At 40.6% G+C, this 17,080-nt stretch overlaps 2 protein-coding genes across 2 annotated transcripts in view; one reads left to right on the top strand and one right to left on the bottom strand.

The window, feature by feature from the left end:
* The window catches only part of lrp4 (low density lipoprotein receptor-related protein 4), a 561,339-nt gene that overhangs the window by 194,626 nt on the left and 349,633 nt on the right, over nt 1–17,080 (bottom strand). The window lies entirely within an intron of this gene.
* Nucleotides 1–17,080, top strand: part of LOC127351684 (protein kinase C-binding protein NELL1-like) — a 234,698-nt gene that overhangs the window by 32,294 nt on the left and 185,324 nt on the right. Inside the window, exon 4 of the mRNA XM_051379480.1 lies at nt 12,345–12,515. Coding sequence (XP_051235440.1) covers nt 12,345–12,515 — 171 coding nt within the window. The remainder of the gene's footprint in view (nt 1–12,344; nt 12,516–17,080) is intronic.

Below are 17,080 nucleotides of genomic sequence, written 5' to 3' on the forward strand. Positions count from 1 at the left end.
ACAAGTCATATTTCTCTACTTACTACTAATGGTATGAAGCCATACACACATTGGCTTTTTTAAGCTTTGAGCAACAAGTCCTCCAACTAAAATGGAAAAATACACAATTTGTCATTGGCTTCCAATATGAGTGTATTCTGATCCAATGCCTCTGTTAGGAAGACAGCAATGTTGGTCAGTGTCTTCCAAAACTGTTACAAAAAGGATTGTTTTCTGATTTACCACAGCTATAGTTAAAGTTTACTTAGATTTGGGCACAAAAAACTAGATGGTTAGATTTAGAGAACATTGTGGTCATGCTTAAAATAAATCAGTCTTTTTTGGTATTATGATAATATAACTTTTGGACAATTGAATGTTCACATAGATTTGTTGACCCATTCATCCACCAGCCTCCTGCTTTTGAGGATTTGCGGTGATATAACAATGTCTGTTCACAGTGAGATCTGTGGATTATCGGGTAACTTGATGATGTTTGTGAAAAGAAACATTGCTGATGAGGTGGCATACTTTTCAAACGTGGACATCTCAAAATTTCACCATATACAGCTATCTCCATAACTATATACCAAATAGGTAAAAGAGAACATATGCTTTCATTCTTGTAATTTTGGTAATCTGACAAACATTTACAGATGAAACACAGACTATATTTTAGACTATTTATTTGTGTGACTGAATATACAGATATTTGATTTTCAAGACCTTTCATTATCCTTCTAATATTGTGTATTGTATCATAAAGGATATATTGGATGCAAATCTAGCCCAGCCAAGCCACAGCATGCTGGAGTTATTTTGAGACGAGCTGTTGTGTGAGTCAGACTGCCACACTGCGAGTGTAATTAAATTTGGCGAGATGGACAGAGCCTTGACTGGCTCGGTGCAGACCTGTGCTCCATTGTGACCGAGGATTTGTTCTGAACCCCTGAATCCTCTCTGAAGGCCCTATTAGAGCCCTCGGCTGATGCCCATTCTTTCCCATTATAACACAGACCTCCCATTCAGCCAGCTAACAGACAGCTAGCCGTACCACTCGGCCAAATCCAATCATACATTCCTTCTCTTTCCCTTCTTTACTTCTTCATCTTTCTCTCAGCACAATCAAACCATCCTCTCTCCCCTCCCACCTCTTCTGCCAGCTCCGCTTTCCCAATATGATAATATCCTTCTCTCCTCCCTTCTCTCATCCTCCGCTCTCCTCATCCTCAAAGTGAAAACGCCTTTTGAATGCAAGCATTTCTCGTTACCCACTGCAAAAGCAGAAGAAACTTTTTTTTTTCTTCTCGTGCCCGGCACTGGGGAATAGGAGAGAAGGTTTATTGCTGCTCCACTAGGCTGAATAGAACAAAAGGAGCCTATTTCTGCCTAGCCAGCAGTTTCCTGGGTCCAAGCAACGCTCTCATTGTCAGCATGTGGCAGCAGCTCTGTGATGAACTATCTCAAAGCCCGGTCTCTCCACTACTCTTCCCACCTGAACACTTCAACACCAAAGATGCTCAGCTTGCTCCTCCAGCTGCTCTGCTCATCTGCCTGCCCTTTGTCACTCTACAGGTTTGCCCCCTCCCCCCCTCCATGCCTCAGTTCATACGCGCCTACAGGTTCTTCTCTTTTAAGGAAGCATGCTGAGCCAAAGTTGACGTGTAGTGGGAGTTCAAAATGCAAATAGAGTGACTTGTTAGATTAGACTTTGTGGTAAAGGTTTGGGAATGTGGGTGAGCAAGCATGGGGAAGTTGGCTGCAGTAATTATTTGTTCCAGTGCAGAATCATTTTCAGATGAACAGTAAATTGAACATGGCTTGAATTGTACTACATTTTTACATGAATAAATGTAAATGTAGCCCTGATCCAGGACCTTCATATGATCACTATCCTGGACAGCTATCAAATGGAACTTTTCAGTCACTTGAGCAGGGGTTAAAGTGGGCTGGAACAATCTGGAATGACGTTTCGGCACCTTTGAATAATAAGTAAATAAGTCTGATTGGTAGTTTCACACACAATAATGTCTCCTGTTGTCATCCCTTCCCTTCAGTGGGTAGTGTGACAACGTGTATTTCATTGGATTTCACCACAGTCTACTCACCAATTTGTTCCCGGTTCATGCCACAATTCAACTCCTGTTTCATCTGTCATTCAATTTTTTGAGGAGAGGAAAGCAGAAGAGCTGAAAAGTACAGGAAAGTATCAGCCGGAGCAACACGCTCAACTGTGCCATAAACATAATCGTACGATTGTTTGCGAACTGCCACTTTCTTCACTGACAGCCGTCCGATCACCAGTGTTCTCTAAAACTCAACATTTTTCCTGGATCACTTCATATCCACTCAGTTGTTTATGGAAGCCAGTCATTCACCTCGCTGGCAGACTGGATCACTGCTGAGCAGCGTCATGCTCAATGCTGCCACTTCTGGCTAAACTGTTTTCATGTTTTCATCCTTTACATCCTTACACCCACCTGACATATATTTTTATTCCACCTTATCAATTGCTGCTGATTACCTCATCTCTGGCAAGTTAGTATTTTCAATATACCATAATAAAGTTTAATAGTATTATTAATTAGTAGTTGAACCAGTAAGAACACTTTAAATCTATCTTCATTTACAAAATTTACCACGGTTAAACCACAGCATTCTTGAATCTCTACAATCCTAGTAAAGTAAAATGTTTTCATAATAGATGGGTCTCCTTTATGTAGATTTGGATTCCATCATTCCTTCTTAAAAGAAATCTTGTTAATCAGATGAATTAACACACAGCATCTGATTCTAACACACATATAATTGCCTTGAAAAACAGGTGGGGTAATATAGCTAAGGAGTACTATGATTAATACATTTCAGTGTGGTGTGTTTATCATCTGAAACTGTTTGTTGCTGTGCTGGGCTGCCACAGTGAATCGCTGCTCTGTTTGTCTGAGCCTGTTTATTTTATGCTTAAACTCCATCTGCAGAATTTTTTTTGCCCTCGTATGGGATTTGTGTGTGAATGTTACAGACAGAAAACCTGCTGCCTTCGATTCTGAACTCCTGATCTCCCCCGTGGAGGAGGGGTGAGGGATGATCTGGGCCCTCTCACCTCAGACGGATACCAGTTTCCACACTCCACTCCCTAGATTATTCTTCGGAGGTATCTGCTCTAAGAAAAAGGATGCAATACAGTACAAATACTGACAAACAAAGATTTCCTCTGCTCCTTGGTTTTCCTCTGAATGCTGTGAACTAACATAGGCTGACCAAAATGTAGATGTTAGTTCTTCTTATCCAAAATTACAGTCTTTGTTCTGCTTATATTCAAATAGCGTTTTCCCTTAATAATTATTTCTGGTCTGTAAAAACCATTTTGGCAAAGGTTTATATAATTGCGTGCCTTTTAATAGGACAGACAACACTGCTGGAAACCTTACACTACCAACACTGCATACTTGATTATCCACTGCAAGTTATAGCTGTATTGATTGATTGTTTTTATGTGTTTGCATTATAGTACCAGGTGAGATTGCAGACACACAGCACAAACTGGGCTAAATGTAATCATTTGTTGTTAATATGAAAAAAATATTGATTAGTAGAGCTTTAAGAAGGGAGTTAACTGTCAATAACTGGTCTGCTGTGCAACAAAGGAAACAAACTTTGAGGAAAAAATGGTAGATTAAGCTTCACAGGGCAACTTGGATCATGCAGTTTATGCAATTTGCAAAATGATCCTTAAGGTAGCCAAACTGGGCAACATATCCAAGACTTTTATATGCTCAAGATAGTTTTCACATCAACTTTTGGTCTGTCAGTTGCTGCCTCTGTTTCTGTGAAGTTGTCTTCAAAAACAAAATACATTATTGCTCAGTGCAGCTCTACATCTGCTAAAGAAGCCCATAGGGAAGGAACCCTGAGGAAACATCAAGCCCACAGAAAAATAAATTACTCACACTGCACGACAAAGGCTCTGCTTTCTCACTAGCTACAAAAAGGCAATCTTAGACTCACCTTGCCCCACACCTCTCAGACACCTCCACTGTGTTTGCTGTTCGTTTGAATGACAGGATCCTCCTGATGCCCGTGAGACAGCTAGACCTTCTCTACCTGTCCAACAGTCTTCAGACCCCAGAGACCTTACCAGCCTCTCAGCTGCCCACCCCTTCCTCATAAGGAACTGCTCAAAAAAGCCCTGTCAGAAAAATGTCAGAAACCTGACAGGTCTTTCAACATTTGGATAACTAATGCGACTGACTGTTTTTATTAAACAAGGGACTAATATCCCCATATAAAAAAATATAAAAATATCTCTCTTTCTCTTTATTTTTCTTTCTTTCCTTCTTTTTCCCTTCCCTTCCCTCAAAAGTTAGAAAACAACAAGCTTTGCTTTGGCTTGTGGTTGACGTGATGCCAGTTGGTTGGTGCTTGGTTTTAGCTCGCCCATTTTCAAGATGGAAAAATGGTGGTGTGGTCACAACCTTTCTTGTATTACAGCTTAACAGTACACCAAAATATATTTGCATGTTAAAATGCAGACGTACAGCTGTAGTATAGCTAGTTATAGATAGTTAAGTTGGGGGTTTTCCCTGTCTCTTCTAAGTTTTATGAAGCAAGCTCTTGTGGTCATTAGGGGGAACTGCATCTTGAACTACAGTGATTACTGATTCAAAATCCCATATTAAGTAAGAGAATCAGCTAGTTTACAAAATCTGGAATGTCAGGTTAATAAATGTACGGACAGCTTTTCCTAGGCTGTCTTGGATTTTTGTGAACCACCAATGTGGATGTGTTTTATTTACTCTTCTGCACCATCTAAACCAATGATTCCACCTTCCCTGGCCTGTCAGTCAACCTTTTAATAAACCTGGCGGTATCACTGCTGGTCCACTGATGGACTTCATCACCAAGAACCTGAGGTGGTCCGCCATGCACCATGCTTTGCTGCTAATAATGTCACACACCAAACTGTGTAAATGAGAACAGATTTTCTCCTGCTCGTTGCGTCCTGTTGATCTATATAGCTCAAGCTGGGCTCAGTTATGAAAGTTACACCTATCTGCTATCAGTTTCCAATGTGATGAGACCATCTGCTAAATGCAGAAACTCCCATCAAGGATAGTCTTCATGTGACGAACTGAAGCACAGTGCCCCACAACCAATCCCGCTCACATTTTCCAGGTCAGTAACTGAAGGCATTGGAGTGTTTTTCCATCATAGTATCTGGTTTACCTCCTTCTCCTCCCATTCCACGGACAAGCTACAGAGTGTTGACCTCCCTACTGAGCAGATAATTGGCTGTCAGCTGCCCTCCATAAAATAGCAGCATGACACCAGCAGTGAAGAAAAAAGGACAGGGTGATATACAGCCAACCCTGCACTCTGGGGCAGCCATTCATTTCCAAAACTTTTCTCTTACAGATGACGCCAGTGCATTTTGATGAAGACCACTTGTCACCTCAACAACTACTTTCCAGAGCTGTCACCGCACTCCTGAGACCCTTTCACAGCCCACAGTCTCCATCTCTGGAGACACAGCCTGTAACCCTGCCACTGTGGCTGTTTATTTATTACTCAGCAGTTTGAAACACCATCTCCCCTGGTCTCAGCACATTTATAATACTGCGAAAAACTTGAGGAAAGGCATTAGCATTAGCACAAAGTCTTCTTCCTATGTCTCATATTATGGACATCACCATTGGTGATAAGTCACCTTGAATATTTATTTACTGTATGGTCTTCAGAGAGAAAAGCTGCTGTTACTTTAAACTATAGCTGCTATTGGCTCTGCTCTGCCCATATCCCATTAACATTGACAATATGTCTTCTAAAGTATCTTTGCCACCTGTCAAGAACAAACTTCATCTGGGTATCCTTCTTTTTTTTTTTTTTTTATCAGAAAAGCCATTATTCAAGGTGACTTCTCACCAGAGGTGATGTTCATAATGTGGGACATAGGAACGAGACATCATGCTAATGCTAATGCCTCTCCTCATTTTCTTTTGTTAGATTCATCTTAAAGGATTAGCTAGAATTGTTTTGGAAATACGGTTATTTGCAGGAATGAGACCAATATGCTACTGGACACTGACCACTGCCCATTCAGTCACACTGTATGCTACGCTGCCTAAAGGCACATTATAAATTCATGCTGAATGTGTATTTTTAGAGTGATGTACATATAGTTTGCCCTCTACTCTGTATGTACCACACAGTATGGCAGGTCACCTTATGTAACATCATGCACACCAGTGTGCGGCTTTAAGTTGCCAGTGTGTCTCTGCACATTACCTCCTGGACAAATTCCAGCACTTGCAATAGTAAACATTCAGACCATATTGATTCTCATTTTCTTTACCTAGAGCTTCTTAGTTGACACTATATGCAAACTTGACTTTGATGACTGGAACATTTTATATTAAATTGCCTCTATTTAGATTGGATTAGCTAAAGTCGTGAAGCAGAAAATCTCCTTTTATACCTGCAAAATCACCACATATCTGTAGATGAAGGGTTCAGCATTAGTAGTTGATGGAAATGGCAAAATTTGAAGAAACATCTAAACTTTTTGCACACAAAAAAAAAGTTATGCTTGCTTGAGGTGGTTTTGCCTTTTTTGAAAAAGAGTTAATATCCAATCCAATCCAACTTTATTTGTTAAACACTTTAAAACAACCAAAGTTGACCAAAGTGCTGTACAGGAGAATAAATAAGACATCATAAATAAAAGACATAACAGCTCACATGAGGCGCAAAATAACATATAATACAACAATAAAATGAAAAGACATAAATAAGAATAATAACCATGCAATAACAAGCAATCAAAAAATAAAAATAAATCAAGTAAATAAAGTCGACATCTTACTAGGTGTCAAAGGCCACAGAGAAGAGATGGGTTAATACACTGAATGGGAGATGGAAACACTTTTTCTTAAAAAGTTCTGATGTAGTGAACATTTAACTCATAATGGATCAGCTTCTTCCGCTCCAATATTGCTTCCATGGCTCTATAATACATACATGTTGCGCCCTGTTCTTGTGTTTTTTTCTACTTGAGAACTGCAGCCACCTACTACTTATCTCATGAATCAACTTCTAATAATCGCATAATAGTAGTGGATGGAAGCAAGCATTCGTTCACATTGTCTTTTACCGATTTGCCTGAAATTTGCTTAAAATATGCAATACATTTGGAAGGGAACACAGCTACATTGACACCAAAGTAGGCTTTCTTGTTGTGTGATGTAACTCTTTAGGTTTATCTTTATAATAGATTAGATTAGATTAGATATTCCTTTATTTGTCCCACAAATAATAAAAACACTATGTACAAGAGAAAAAAAACAAAACATTGTCCATCAGTGATGATAGCTTTGCTATTATCCTCCTCTTTCCCACCACCTGCACTGAGTCAAGGGGGCAACCCAGGACAGCGCTAATATCACATTACATTGATTTGGCAGGCACTTTAGTACAAAGTGACTCACGATAAGCACATTCAAACCATGTGGGATGTAGATATCATCCAAAATTGGGAGTGTATCCCAAAAACTAGAAATTATATTTAGTGCTACACTACAAATGCTTAGAGAAAACGATGTGAGTACTACCACAGTTTTTGAGTCTAGCCTGTGATAGAAGATGAGCAGTGACTCTGATTTCAGGAGGGGGCTCATTCCATCACCATGGAGCCAGAACAGAGAATATGGCAGCTATGTTTAAAAAAAAGTAGTCATACAGTCAAAAATCACATACAGACTTCTGAATATGCAGGGAAAACATTCCTATATAATTGTGGCCCAGTGTACTAAAATTGAGAAGGAAATCTAAAGCTGTGCCCAGTTCAGGGGTTTGTCCTCTGAAGTCCACACTCCTAGACTGGATGTATCTTAATTGGCAAACAAAGCCTTTTGTTTTGAAAGGATGCTCCCAATGTGGCTTTTTTAATCCAAATTTGAGGGACGCAAGCAGATTTTCCTTTGCAGCCTTCCATATCTCATTTTCCCTTGTGTGCTGGTCATTAACAAAGTGTTTACGTGATCCTGATCAATTTGTACACTTGGAACCTATTTAATCATAAAACACAGTCTGGCTGCTTGGTTCACAACAAAGAAAACTGATACCAACATATGCCTTTCTGTCTTTTGCAAGAAAATATTTTGGTAAATCAGTCCATTTTTCTTCGTATGCTTTGCATTTATTCATGCACATCTTATTTTCAAGTGTATTTTTGTTCAGAAAATAGTGGCCGAGGTTTTGCTCTAACATCAAATCCAAACACATTTTAATCACGAAGGAGTTTCCCTTTACCAGTGTTAGCCAAAAATGTCAGTTTTCTTTGATATGCAAACAGGATTCTTTTTTTTCTGAAAGCATGGAGGCTCACATTAGGGGTCTGTTAGATCCACACAGTTGCCATTAGTAAAAAAAAAAAAAGCTTTGTAAAATGCTGTTTATGAAAGGATCAGCAATGAAAAGAAAGCCTTTAAAATGCTGATAAGGCTCATTGTTTATTTATTTTGCACAGAGAAGCACCAAAACAGATATGTCATTTTTAGTGTCTATCAGGCTACACAGTTTGTTACAAATGGACTGCCTGCCAATAGATTATTCCCCTCCATTAAATATGCTGTAATGCAGGGATACAATAGCTACCACTAAATGCTTCATAAAATAAATGCTTGCTGTGAAGTGGAGTTAATGCCTTTGATGATTATTTCATGAGTCAAATCAGGATAACGGTGTTTCTGCTCGTTTGGTGATTCCAGGCCTCTCAAAGCCCCGAGGAGGCTTCCATCAGTGGAAGAGGCGAAGCTGGAGAGCTCTCATTCTCGTTTTACTCCTCGTTCGATGCAAATGATTCTTCTCCAGCTGACATGTATCAGCGGCTCTGTCTCCTGCAGCATGATGGAGACAAGCTGTCAGGTCGGTGCCCAGCGCGCGCCACAGAGTGATGTATTCATTTAATTTCAGAGTGATGACATGTTGAACGAAGACAGCCGAGCTGGCCAGCCAAACCTTGACTGTTGTCTCCCTTCCTTTCACACATACACACACGTACGTGTAAGTAATAAGCCACTGCTCGACGCGTGCAAATGCAATTTAATGTTGTAGAAAAACACTTCCCTGTGATTCTTGTTAATTTACTGTGTGATAATTGTTTTTGTATTAACACAGCCTGCTGTGTGGGGGGCTGATAGGCAGTCATTAGCTCTGTGGAAAGGTTTGAACTCAGATAGCTGAACCCTACAAGACTGCCCAACAACCTCCCCTCCTCTCAGTTCTTTTGTCTTTGTCTTTTCTTGGTTACAACAATTAATTTTTTCATCTTCATTCTCGTTATATAGGAATATGGCACTATAATTAATGTTTTTTTTTTTTTATTGAAATCTATCCACAGAGACAGTTTATGCCCCAGTCTTATTTTCAAGTGTATTTTTGTCCAGAAAATATTACGTTACATGCAAAAGAAGACATTTCACTAGAAGTAATATGTGCCTGTTAGATGTGAGTTATCCTCACGTGATTTTTTCATGTGTGCGATTTCATGTTTCACATAGTATCTGAAGACCACATGTGAAATGGTGATCCCAAGTGTGAACCTATCGTGACATCACCTACTGGTTTATGGACTTGAGTTTGGCATTATGGATTCGCCATGTTGATCTTTTGCAGCCAACATCAATGATCTATTTCGAGTTGAACTGCACTCACTGGCTGCGCTACTGGTCCGTAGCATCAAACAATGGCTGTTCGCCTGGTCACACACATTCACAGATAAACACTACACTAAGATAGGTTTCTGAAAAGATTTGAGGTGAGAAATAGTAATAGAAATGCAGTCACAGAATCTCAATTAATATTTAATCAGTGCACTGCCTAGTTTGACAGTTTGATCTGCAGTGCGCTGAACGGACTCACTGAATGGCTTGTTATTCACAGGGTAGCCATACGCTTAAGCATAACCTGCTTTATTGTCTATTTTACTCTAAATGGGACCATAATTTACAAAAGGAACATCTCGCTGTATGGAAGAAGACTTGAAACTAGCAATTGAGAACATAAACTCATGGCAAACAATTTACCGAGGCAATAGATTAAGTGAGAAGTCTGGTCCTTTTCTACAACTCTCAATACCATTGGACTTCCTTTTTGCAACCCATGGAGCTGCCCTCTGCTGGCCATTATGAAGAATGCAGGTTTAATGGTTTGCACAATTAGGACAACAAAGTATTATAAACAACACTTTGGTTTTTACCTCCAAGAAAGGTGTTTAGTTAATCTGGATAAATGTTTTAAAAGCTTGTGAACACAATGTTATAACTGATGGAAACCTCCTCTTACTTCTCATATCAAAGACTACACTGTAGTGCTTACATCATGAGATCATATCTTTGAGGACATCAATTCCAGTGTGTACGTCCCCAGTCAGTGTGAAAATTATGTCCTGATATTTTATACTATAATGTGTTTGACGTTTAGATTGTGTTGAGTTCTTACGAGTTCTTCTCAGTTTCATATATTTTCTAAACTGGAGGATGGATAAATCTGCTGCCCCACAGCCCCAATTGATATTCTCTGGAGTGGGTCCACTCTCCCTTTCCATAAATATGCATGAGAGCTGTTGAGCTTTGGTATTGAATGGGCTTGATCCCTGTGCGTATGTGTGTGAGTCTGTGTTTTTGTGCCTGAATACATAGGCATAGGATAGATTCTGGCTAGGTTCGGGTTGTTGGAGAACTGTGTCAGTGTTTTTTTTTCTGTGTGTGTGAATGTGTGTGTGCTGAGGGGCCAGGGGTTCCAGTGTTGGGGTCACTTGCAGCCGCAGGGAAGCTGAAATGTCACAACTGGTTGCCTGCGGCTCTCGGGCTGCTGCTGTCTGTGGCTGGCTGGCTCTTAATTTAGCGTGGCTGATGAGGGTGGAGAGTTGTGAGCAACATGGTGCTGAGAAGAGCTGCAGGTCGAACGCCTGCAGTCACACCGCAAAGTGAGAATAGTGGGTGATCTTTCCTTTCTCTGTTCTGTTAAAGAAATAGACCGGCATCTTTTTACACAAAGCTCAGTAGCTGTTGGTTAAAGTATCAATTTACTGTCCTTCATGTGTTCACACATAATTAGTGTTTGTTCAGAGGGTAATGAAATTGCAGTGTTTTTTCAGGGGTCAGGATGATAGTGCCGTTTTTGATAAATATCGGATCAGCAAAGCAGTGTAGTCTGCCAACACGACTGTTTTTTCTCCCAGACCACAGCTACAGAGAGATTTGTGAGACATCATGACACTTAATTTTCATAGTTTAATCAGTAATATTCATTGCGAAACTATTTGTTTTCTCTGTTAGCAGTGAAATTCTAAGATGAAGTTGGGTATTTGGGTGGTAAGTCTGTTTAAAAATCTGTGTAAAATGTAGTAATTTTTCTAACGTTTACCAACACACTGGCCAGGGTGTCTTAAAAAGAAATAGCTAGATTTCAAAGAAATTTTGCAAATCTGAGTTTGACCTCTTGATTCCTCTTCTATGCAAGACATGTAAAATTCTAATTGATAGATTCATATTTAATTCGCTAATCATGCAGAGGAATAAATATTTCCACTTTAGCACCTCTTAATCTAACTGGTATTCTGACCTAATAGTGGCATTATTTTTCTGTTGATTGACTAATCAATTAATTGACTAATTGTTTCAGAACTAGTTGAGTTTTTCTTTCTCACTCATTCTGAAATAAAAAATATTACATTTTATATATATAGATATGATATAAATCATTTTTTTTTCTGTCAGGACCACTTTTGTCAAAGGAAAACTTTATTTCTGAATGCAGAATGTTATATTTGGTGGTATGGCTCTGTATGGGACCTCTTTGCCCTTCCATGTGCATAGAAGCTCAAGAAACGGAGAGCAGCAGCAAAGACCCCTCATGGTACATGACAACAGAAATTGCATTGATTAATTCAGAAATTTCATAAAAGTAGGGGTGGAGGCTGGTTGCAATGCACGTTGCAGACGAAGCAGCAAGGGTAAGCAGGCTAAAGCAGCTTTAATAAAAATGAATGACATTTGCCAATTGGATGCTTGAAGGAAATCAGTTGAGCTATCAGCTGGTGTGTGTTTACGATCAGCTACCATTAACTGCGATCAGCTGATGTAGCTGAAAATGTGAGCTGAGCTTGACTTTGTGGCCTGCCTGAACTAACACTGTGCTCAATTTTTATTTCTAAAATAAGGTTTTGAAAATACTTCACTAATTGGTTTGTTCTAATCTGTGTGTTTTCCGTGAGTTTTGATATTTCTTTACCCTGAACAGAAACCTTGTCCAGGACACCGAGCTTCTCTGACCTCTGACCTCTGACCTCTTCTCTTCCACTGCAGTTACTTTGAGCTGGAGAGCAGCGGGGTGAGAGAGGAGATCCGCTATCACTACCGCTTCAAAGGAAAGCCTCGCTCCGAATCCTTCCCCTACCGCCTCGCTGACGGCCAGTGGCACAAGATTGCTCTCACCATCAGCGCCTCCCACCTTCTGCTGCACGTTGACTGTAACAGGTACACACACATATGCCACACACAAAAAACACCTTGATATCTCTGTCACAAGTGGTTGTGCCCATTTATTTTTACCCTGCTCCTTTGAAGTGACACATCTAATGAGCTGTCGGTGTTTATCAAGGTAAATATTTGTTCGCTACTGTCTCAGTGTGGATGACAGGCTGCTAACAGTGCCGACAATGAAACATCCAAGGACAAATTAACACACACACACACACACACACACACACACACACACACACACACACACACACACACACACACACACACCTACATACACGTACGTGAAAGCTCTGCATCTTTATATAGCCAAAAGGATGTGTGTTCAGCTCACACTGTTCCATAATGAAGTGGAAGGTAACAATGATATAATCGCCTCATCGATTGGGCAGTGAAGGCCCTTTTCTAAAGGAGCACTCAGTCAGAGCTGATCTATAAACATGCACTTCAGCTGTGACAATCCTTCTCAGTCCTCACACTCCCTCCTGAGAGCCAGGAAGGCATCGCTTGTCTTTTTCCTTAATGCAGCTGCTATACAGACTCACTGTGAACAAGCAGTGTAAATTTGAGTAGAGGATGCTCTGTCACCTCTCACGAATGAAAAGCTGTATGATGCACGGGAGGAATTGCGTTGTAGTATTGATTCTTCCCAAACGCCTATTATTCCCATCAGGCTGGTGGTTTGTCGATTAATTATCGCTGCAGTGGCTGTCTGTCAGATGAGACTCTAGTGAAGATAAAAGAGAGCATCAGCGTGCTATTAGGGAGAAAAGATCAAAACGTAATTGGATAAAATTGGAATCAAAACTTTTTGCGTACTTACAGTTCTTTGGGTGAGAGCTGAGTTAATGAAGAGGTAGTTAGATTGAATGGGTTGGTTTCATACCCTTTATCATCTGTTGGTGGCTGTGTGAGTGGGATGAAACTGAAGGTTGACACTTTGAAAGGGCACTGACTCAGTTTTTATCTCCTGCCTTAAAACACGTTTTTATCGAGTCAACCTCCCTTCTCAGACCAATATATACTGTATCTTGTTGCTTGCATAATACAGCTCTGTCATGATACATCCAGACAAAAATAATATTTTCTCTTGTGTCTGTTTTTGTTGTTTTAATCTCTTATGTATTATTTTTATTTCTTTGTTTCTAAATTATTGTTGTTGTGTCTGTTTGACTCATTTCATGCTGTTGTCAGTACCGTACATACCAAAGACATTATTGTACTGCTATATCATCCATTTCCAGCCCTTATCCATGATAGTACTGTTGATCAGGGTTCAGTAATGTGTATGAAATACAGCTTGCAGCAGGCAGTAGTTTGCAGACATCACACACTGACAGACTACGTTTTAAAATCTGTCCTATGATAAAACACAGTTGACCACAATCGGAATGCTAAAATACCAGCCGCTTCTTAATAAAACAAAACTTCTCCCTGAAGTATTTTACCATAGAAGTACCCTTAAAACGCTTCCCTGATCCGGCTAACCGTCTTTAAAGCTCTCCTCATTAATAAAGCAATCCATTTAACATTTGGAATGATTTCAAAAGTTAAAGTACTGATAAAATAAGATCAAAAATAAGAAACAAGCAGCTGCTAAACAAATTCAAACATGACTCACCAGTTTGCCTTGATACAGTATGAGAAGAACAGATGACAAAAGAATATGCTCTCCAAATCATTCCTTAAATGGCTGAAAAATCTGTTCTCAAAAGTATTTCACTGTATCACCCAAAACAGCTGCATCCAGTGGGTGTTATCTCATACTTTGATGTTCCAAAACAAAATGACAAATCAGCTTTTAAATTAGATGCAGCAATGTACAGTATGAGAGAAATAATCTATTAGTTAAACATTCAATCATGTAAACCTATTCTAGAAGCCCCACAATATAAAAGTATGAACCTGAAGAGCATTATATGTCCTCTTTAATATAATATTTATGTCTTGTTAAAATTGCATTACATTTGATGACTCGTTTAAGACTCAAAGTTATTTTTTTGGCCTTTTATTGGCTTTATTTGATAGTGACAGCTGTAGATAGACAGGAAAGGTGGGCAGAGAAAGGGGATGACACGCAGCAAAGGGCTGCAGGTTGGATTCGAACCCGGGCCGCTGCATCAACTCTGTATATGGGTTGCCAGCTCTGCCAACTGAGCTAACCGGGCGCCCAAGTTTAGGACTTTTGAGAGAGAAAAAAATGCCATGCTTTACTGAATTTGTTTTTCTAAATTAACGAGATACCTCCAGCAGGCCCCCTTTATACGCAGGGCCACCCCCCTGAGCCTAACTCAAATCCCATAACCAGCCAGTGGGCCAAGAGGGCTCTCAGCCCTCTAAGCCTAACTCAAAGCCCTTTACACTGGCGCTCCAGCCCTGAGACCGCTTCCTGTGTTCCCTAGCCTTCACTCCTCTCTGCTGGAGAACCAGCAGGAGGGAGGGAGGTCAATGTGCCTTTTCTCAACTGCCCTCTTCTGTCACCTGGGTGCAGGGACATTGGAAGTCACAGTTGGGGGTGCGCCTGGACGCAGGCGAGAGATGTGACCCACACCCATTCATCATACTTTTTAATAATGCATTACAGTGAGGATACAGAGATTTCATAGAGGAGATGAGTGTATACAATGCAGATCTATCTATCTGTTTGTCACTGTTAATAGAGGCTAATTGCAGAGTAATTAATAGACGTTACTCATAAACCACAGAATTATACATTAACATTAGGCTTCATGAGCCCATGGCTGGGGGCCTGTTCTGGCTGTCCTCTCGGGTCCACACACCTCTGGGTTTGGATGTGTGGACTTTGCAACCACCCGTTTGGAACATGGGAGGACAGCCAAGGCAGGCCCTCGGCTGTCGGCATGGGCCACACCAACCTCCCTATAGTGTAGGTTATAGGGGACACAGAGCCGTGTGCAGGGCTGCTAGAGCTCACTTGATGCTGTCTTAGGGCTGGAGAGCCAGTGTTAAGGGCTCTGGGTTGGTCTATCTCACAATTATGAGAACTTTTCTGAGGTTAATGCAATACGCACCAATGCAAGTGGTCTGTTTGGTGAGCGTTAAAGCTGCAGTAGAGAACTTGAGCATACGCAATGAAAAGCCTTTTGCGTCTCTCTCTGCTGCTCATATCAGTCTATTAAGCCCCTCCCACCAAACCAACAGCAGAGCAGAAGGAGCCGGTTGCCCTGGGAAACCTCATGAGAGGGTTTGCTTTCCAAGGCATGAGCCTCCCCAAGACCCCAGTCTATTTTCACCATGACTTGTATTCTCAAAGACACTCCTCCAGCGCTCTGTGGTCCCAGGACATAGCGCCCCAGGCTTCAGAGGCAGCTGATTGGTTGTTTTCAGTCAGCCTCGGTGGATTCTTGCAAATGTCATTACTAGGCACTAGAAGGAGGCAGGAGATTGTCTGTCTCATGTACTACTGACAGGAATATACTGACTGTTTAAGCAAATATGACGAAAAGTTACTTTTTATAAAAAATACCCACTGCAGCTTTAATTGCTAACTTTTTATGTGCTACTCTGCCGTCAAGTGTTTCTTGGAAGACTAAACTGAGGCAGGTGAGTGTGAGTGTCACCATGGTTACCAAGCCCCTCCCACCATAGATGTACTGGGTTGGACAGAAAGGTCAACTACCTCATCTGCAGCCACTGTCTGCTCTGATCATATATTTACCTGACTGCATTTCACCATGATTTGCAACAGCACCTGCTGGTAAAGCAGTTTCAAATTGTCTATGATTCCTGTCATTTGAGAAACAACAGGGGACTTTAGTCCGATGTAACGCTATAACACGACCCCCACCCCCACCAACACATGGCATCAGCCGACCTGCCACCATTATCTCAAAACCCTTGTCAGTCTGTTCTGTCTGTTTGGTCAAACACAGTTTAAATCACAGCAGCAACAGCAGATAAACTGTTATCTACAGCATTTATGCAGGTTGGCACTTCCCACATGTTGCGTTTGGCTTTTCACTACAAGCACAATGTCATCATCTTAAATCCTTGTTACATGACTAGTGACTGGTATTTACAGAAAGCTTGTGCAGAAAGGATACAAAAGTCTCTCAAATTCTCTTGTTTGGGTTGCCTAAAGGGCTGAAATGAAAATCCATTAAAACAAACTATATTTACTTTAATTTGATCCCGACTTTCAGTAGAGTATGTGCATGTTTTTTTCATCCTCAATTCTTAACCGATAAAGCTTGTAATTCAATGCTTTTGTACAGCTGATAAACACTGCAGTGAGCAGAATATGTCCAGAATTACCAATCAGACTTTCCCAGAGGGCACTAATGAGGATGGTTTACATGAGGACTGGATTTAGATTAGTAACAAAGAGTTGCCAGATTCTTTTTTTGATTTGCATACTGATTAGGTTTTGGTGTGTGTGTGTGTGTGTGTGTGTGTGTGTGTGTGTGTTTCCCATGTTTTTCAAGGTTTTTGTAGATAACTAACGCTGATGAAATTATCCCCCAAAATTTAGACTTCCAATTGTATTTTTTACCCTAGATGTTCTCTCACACTGCTTTGACAGAAACCAAGTGGATTTGGCT

The sequence above is a fragment of the Dicentrarchus labrax genome, unplaced genomic scaffold (assembly GCF_905237075.1).
Source record: "Dicentrarchus labrax unplaced genomic scaffold, dlabrax2021, whole genome shotgun sequence".
Taxonomy (NCBI): domain Eukaryota; kingdom Metazoa; phylum Chordata; class Actinopteri; family Moronidae; genus Dicentrarchus; species Dicentrarchus labrax.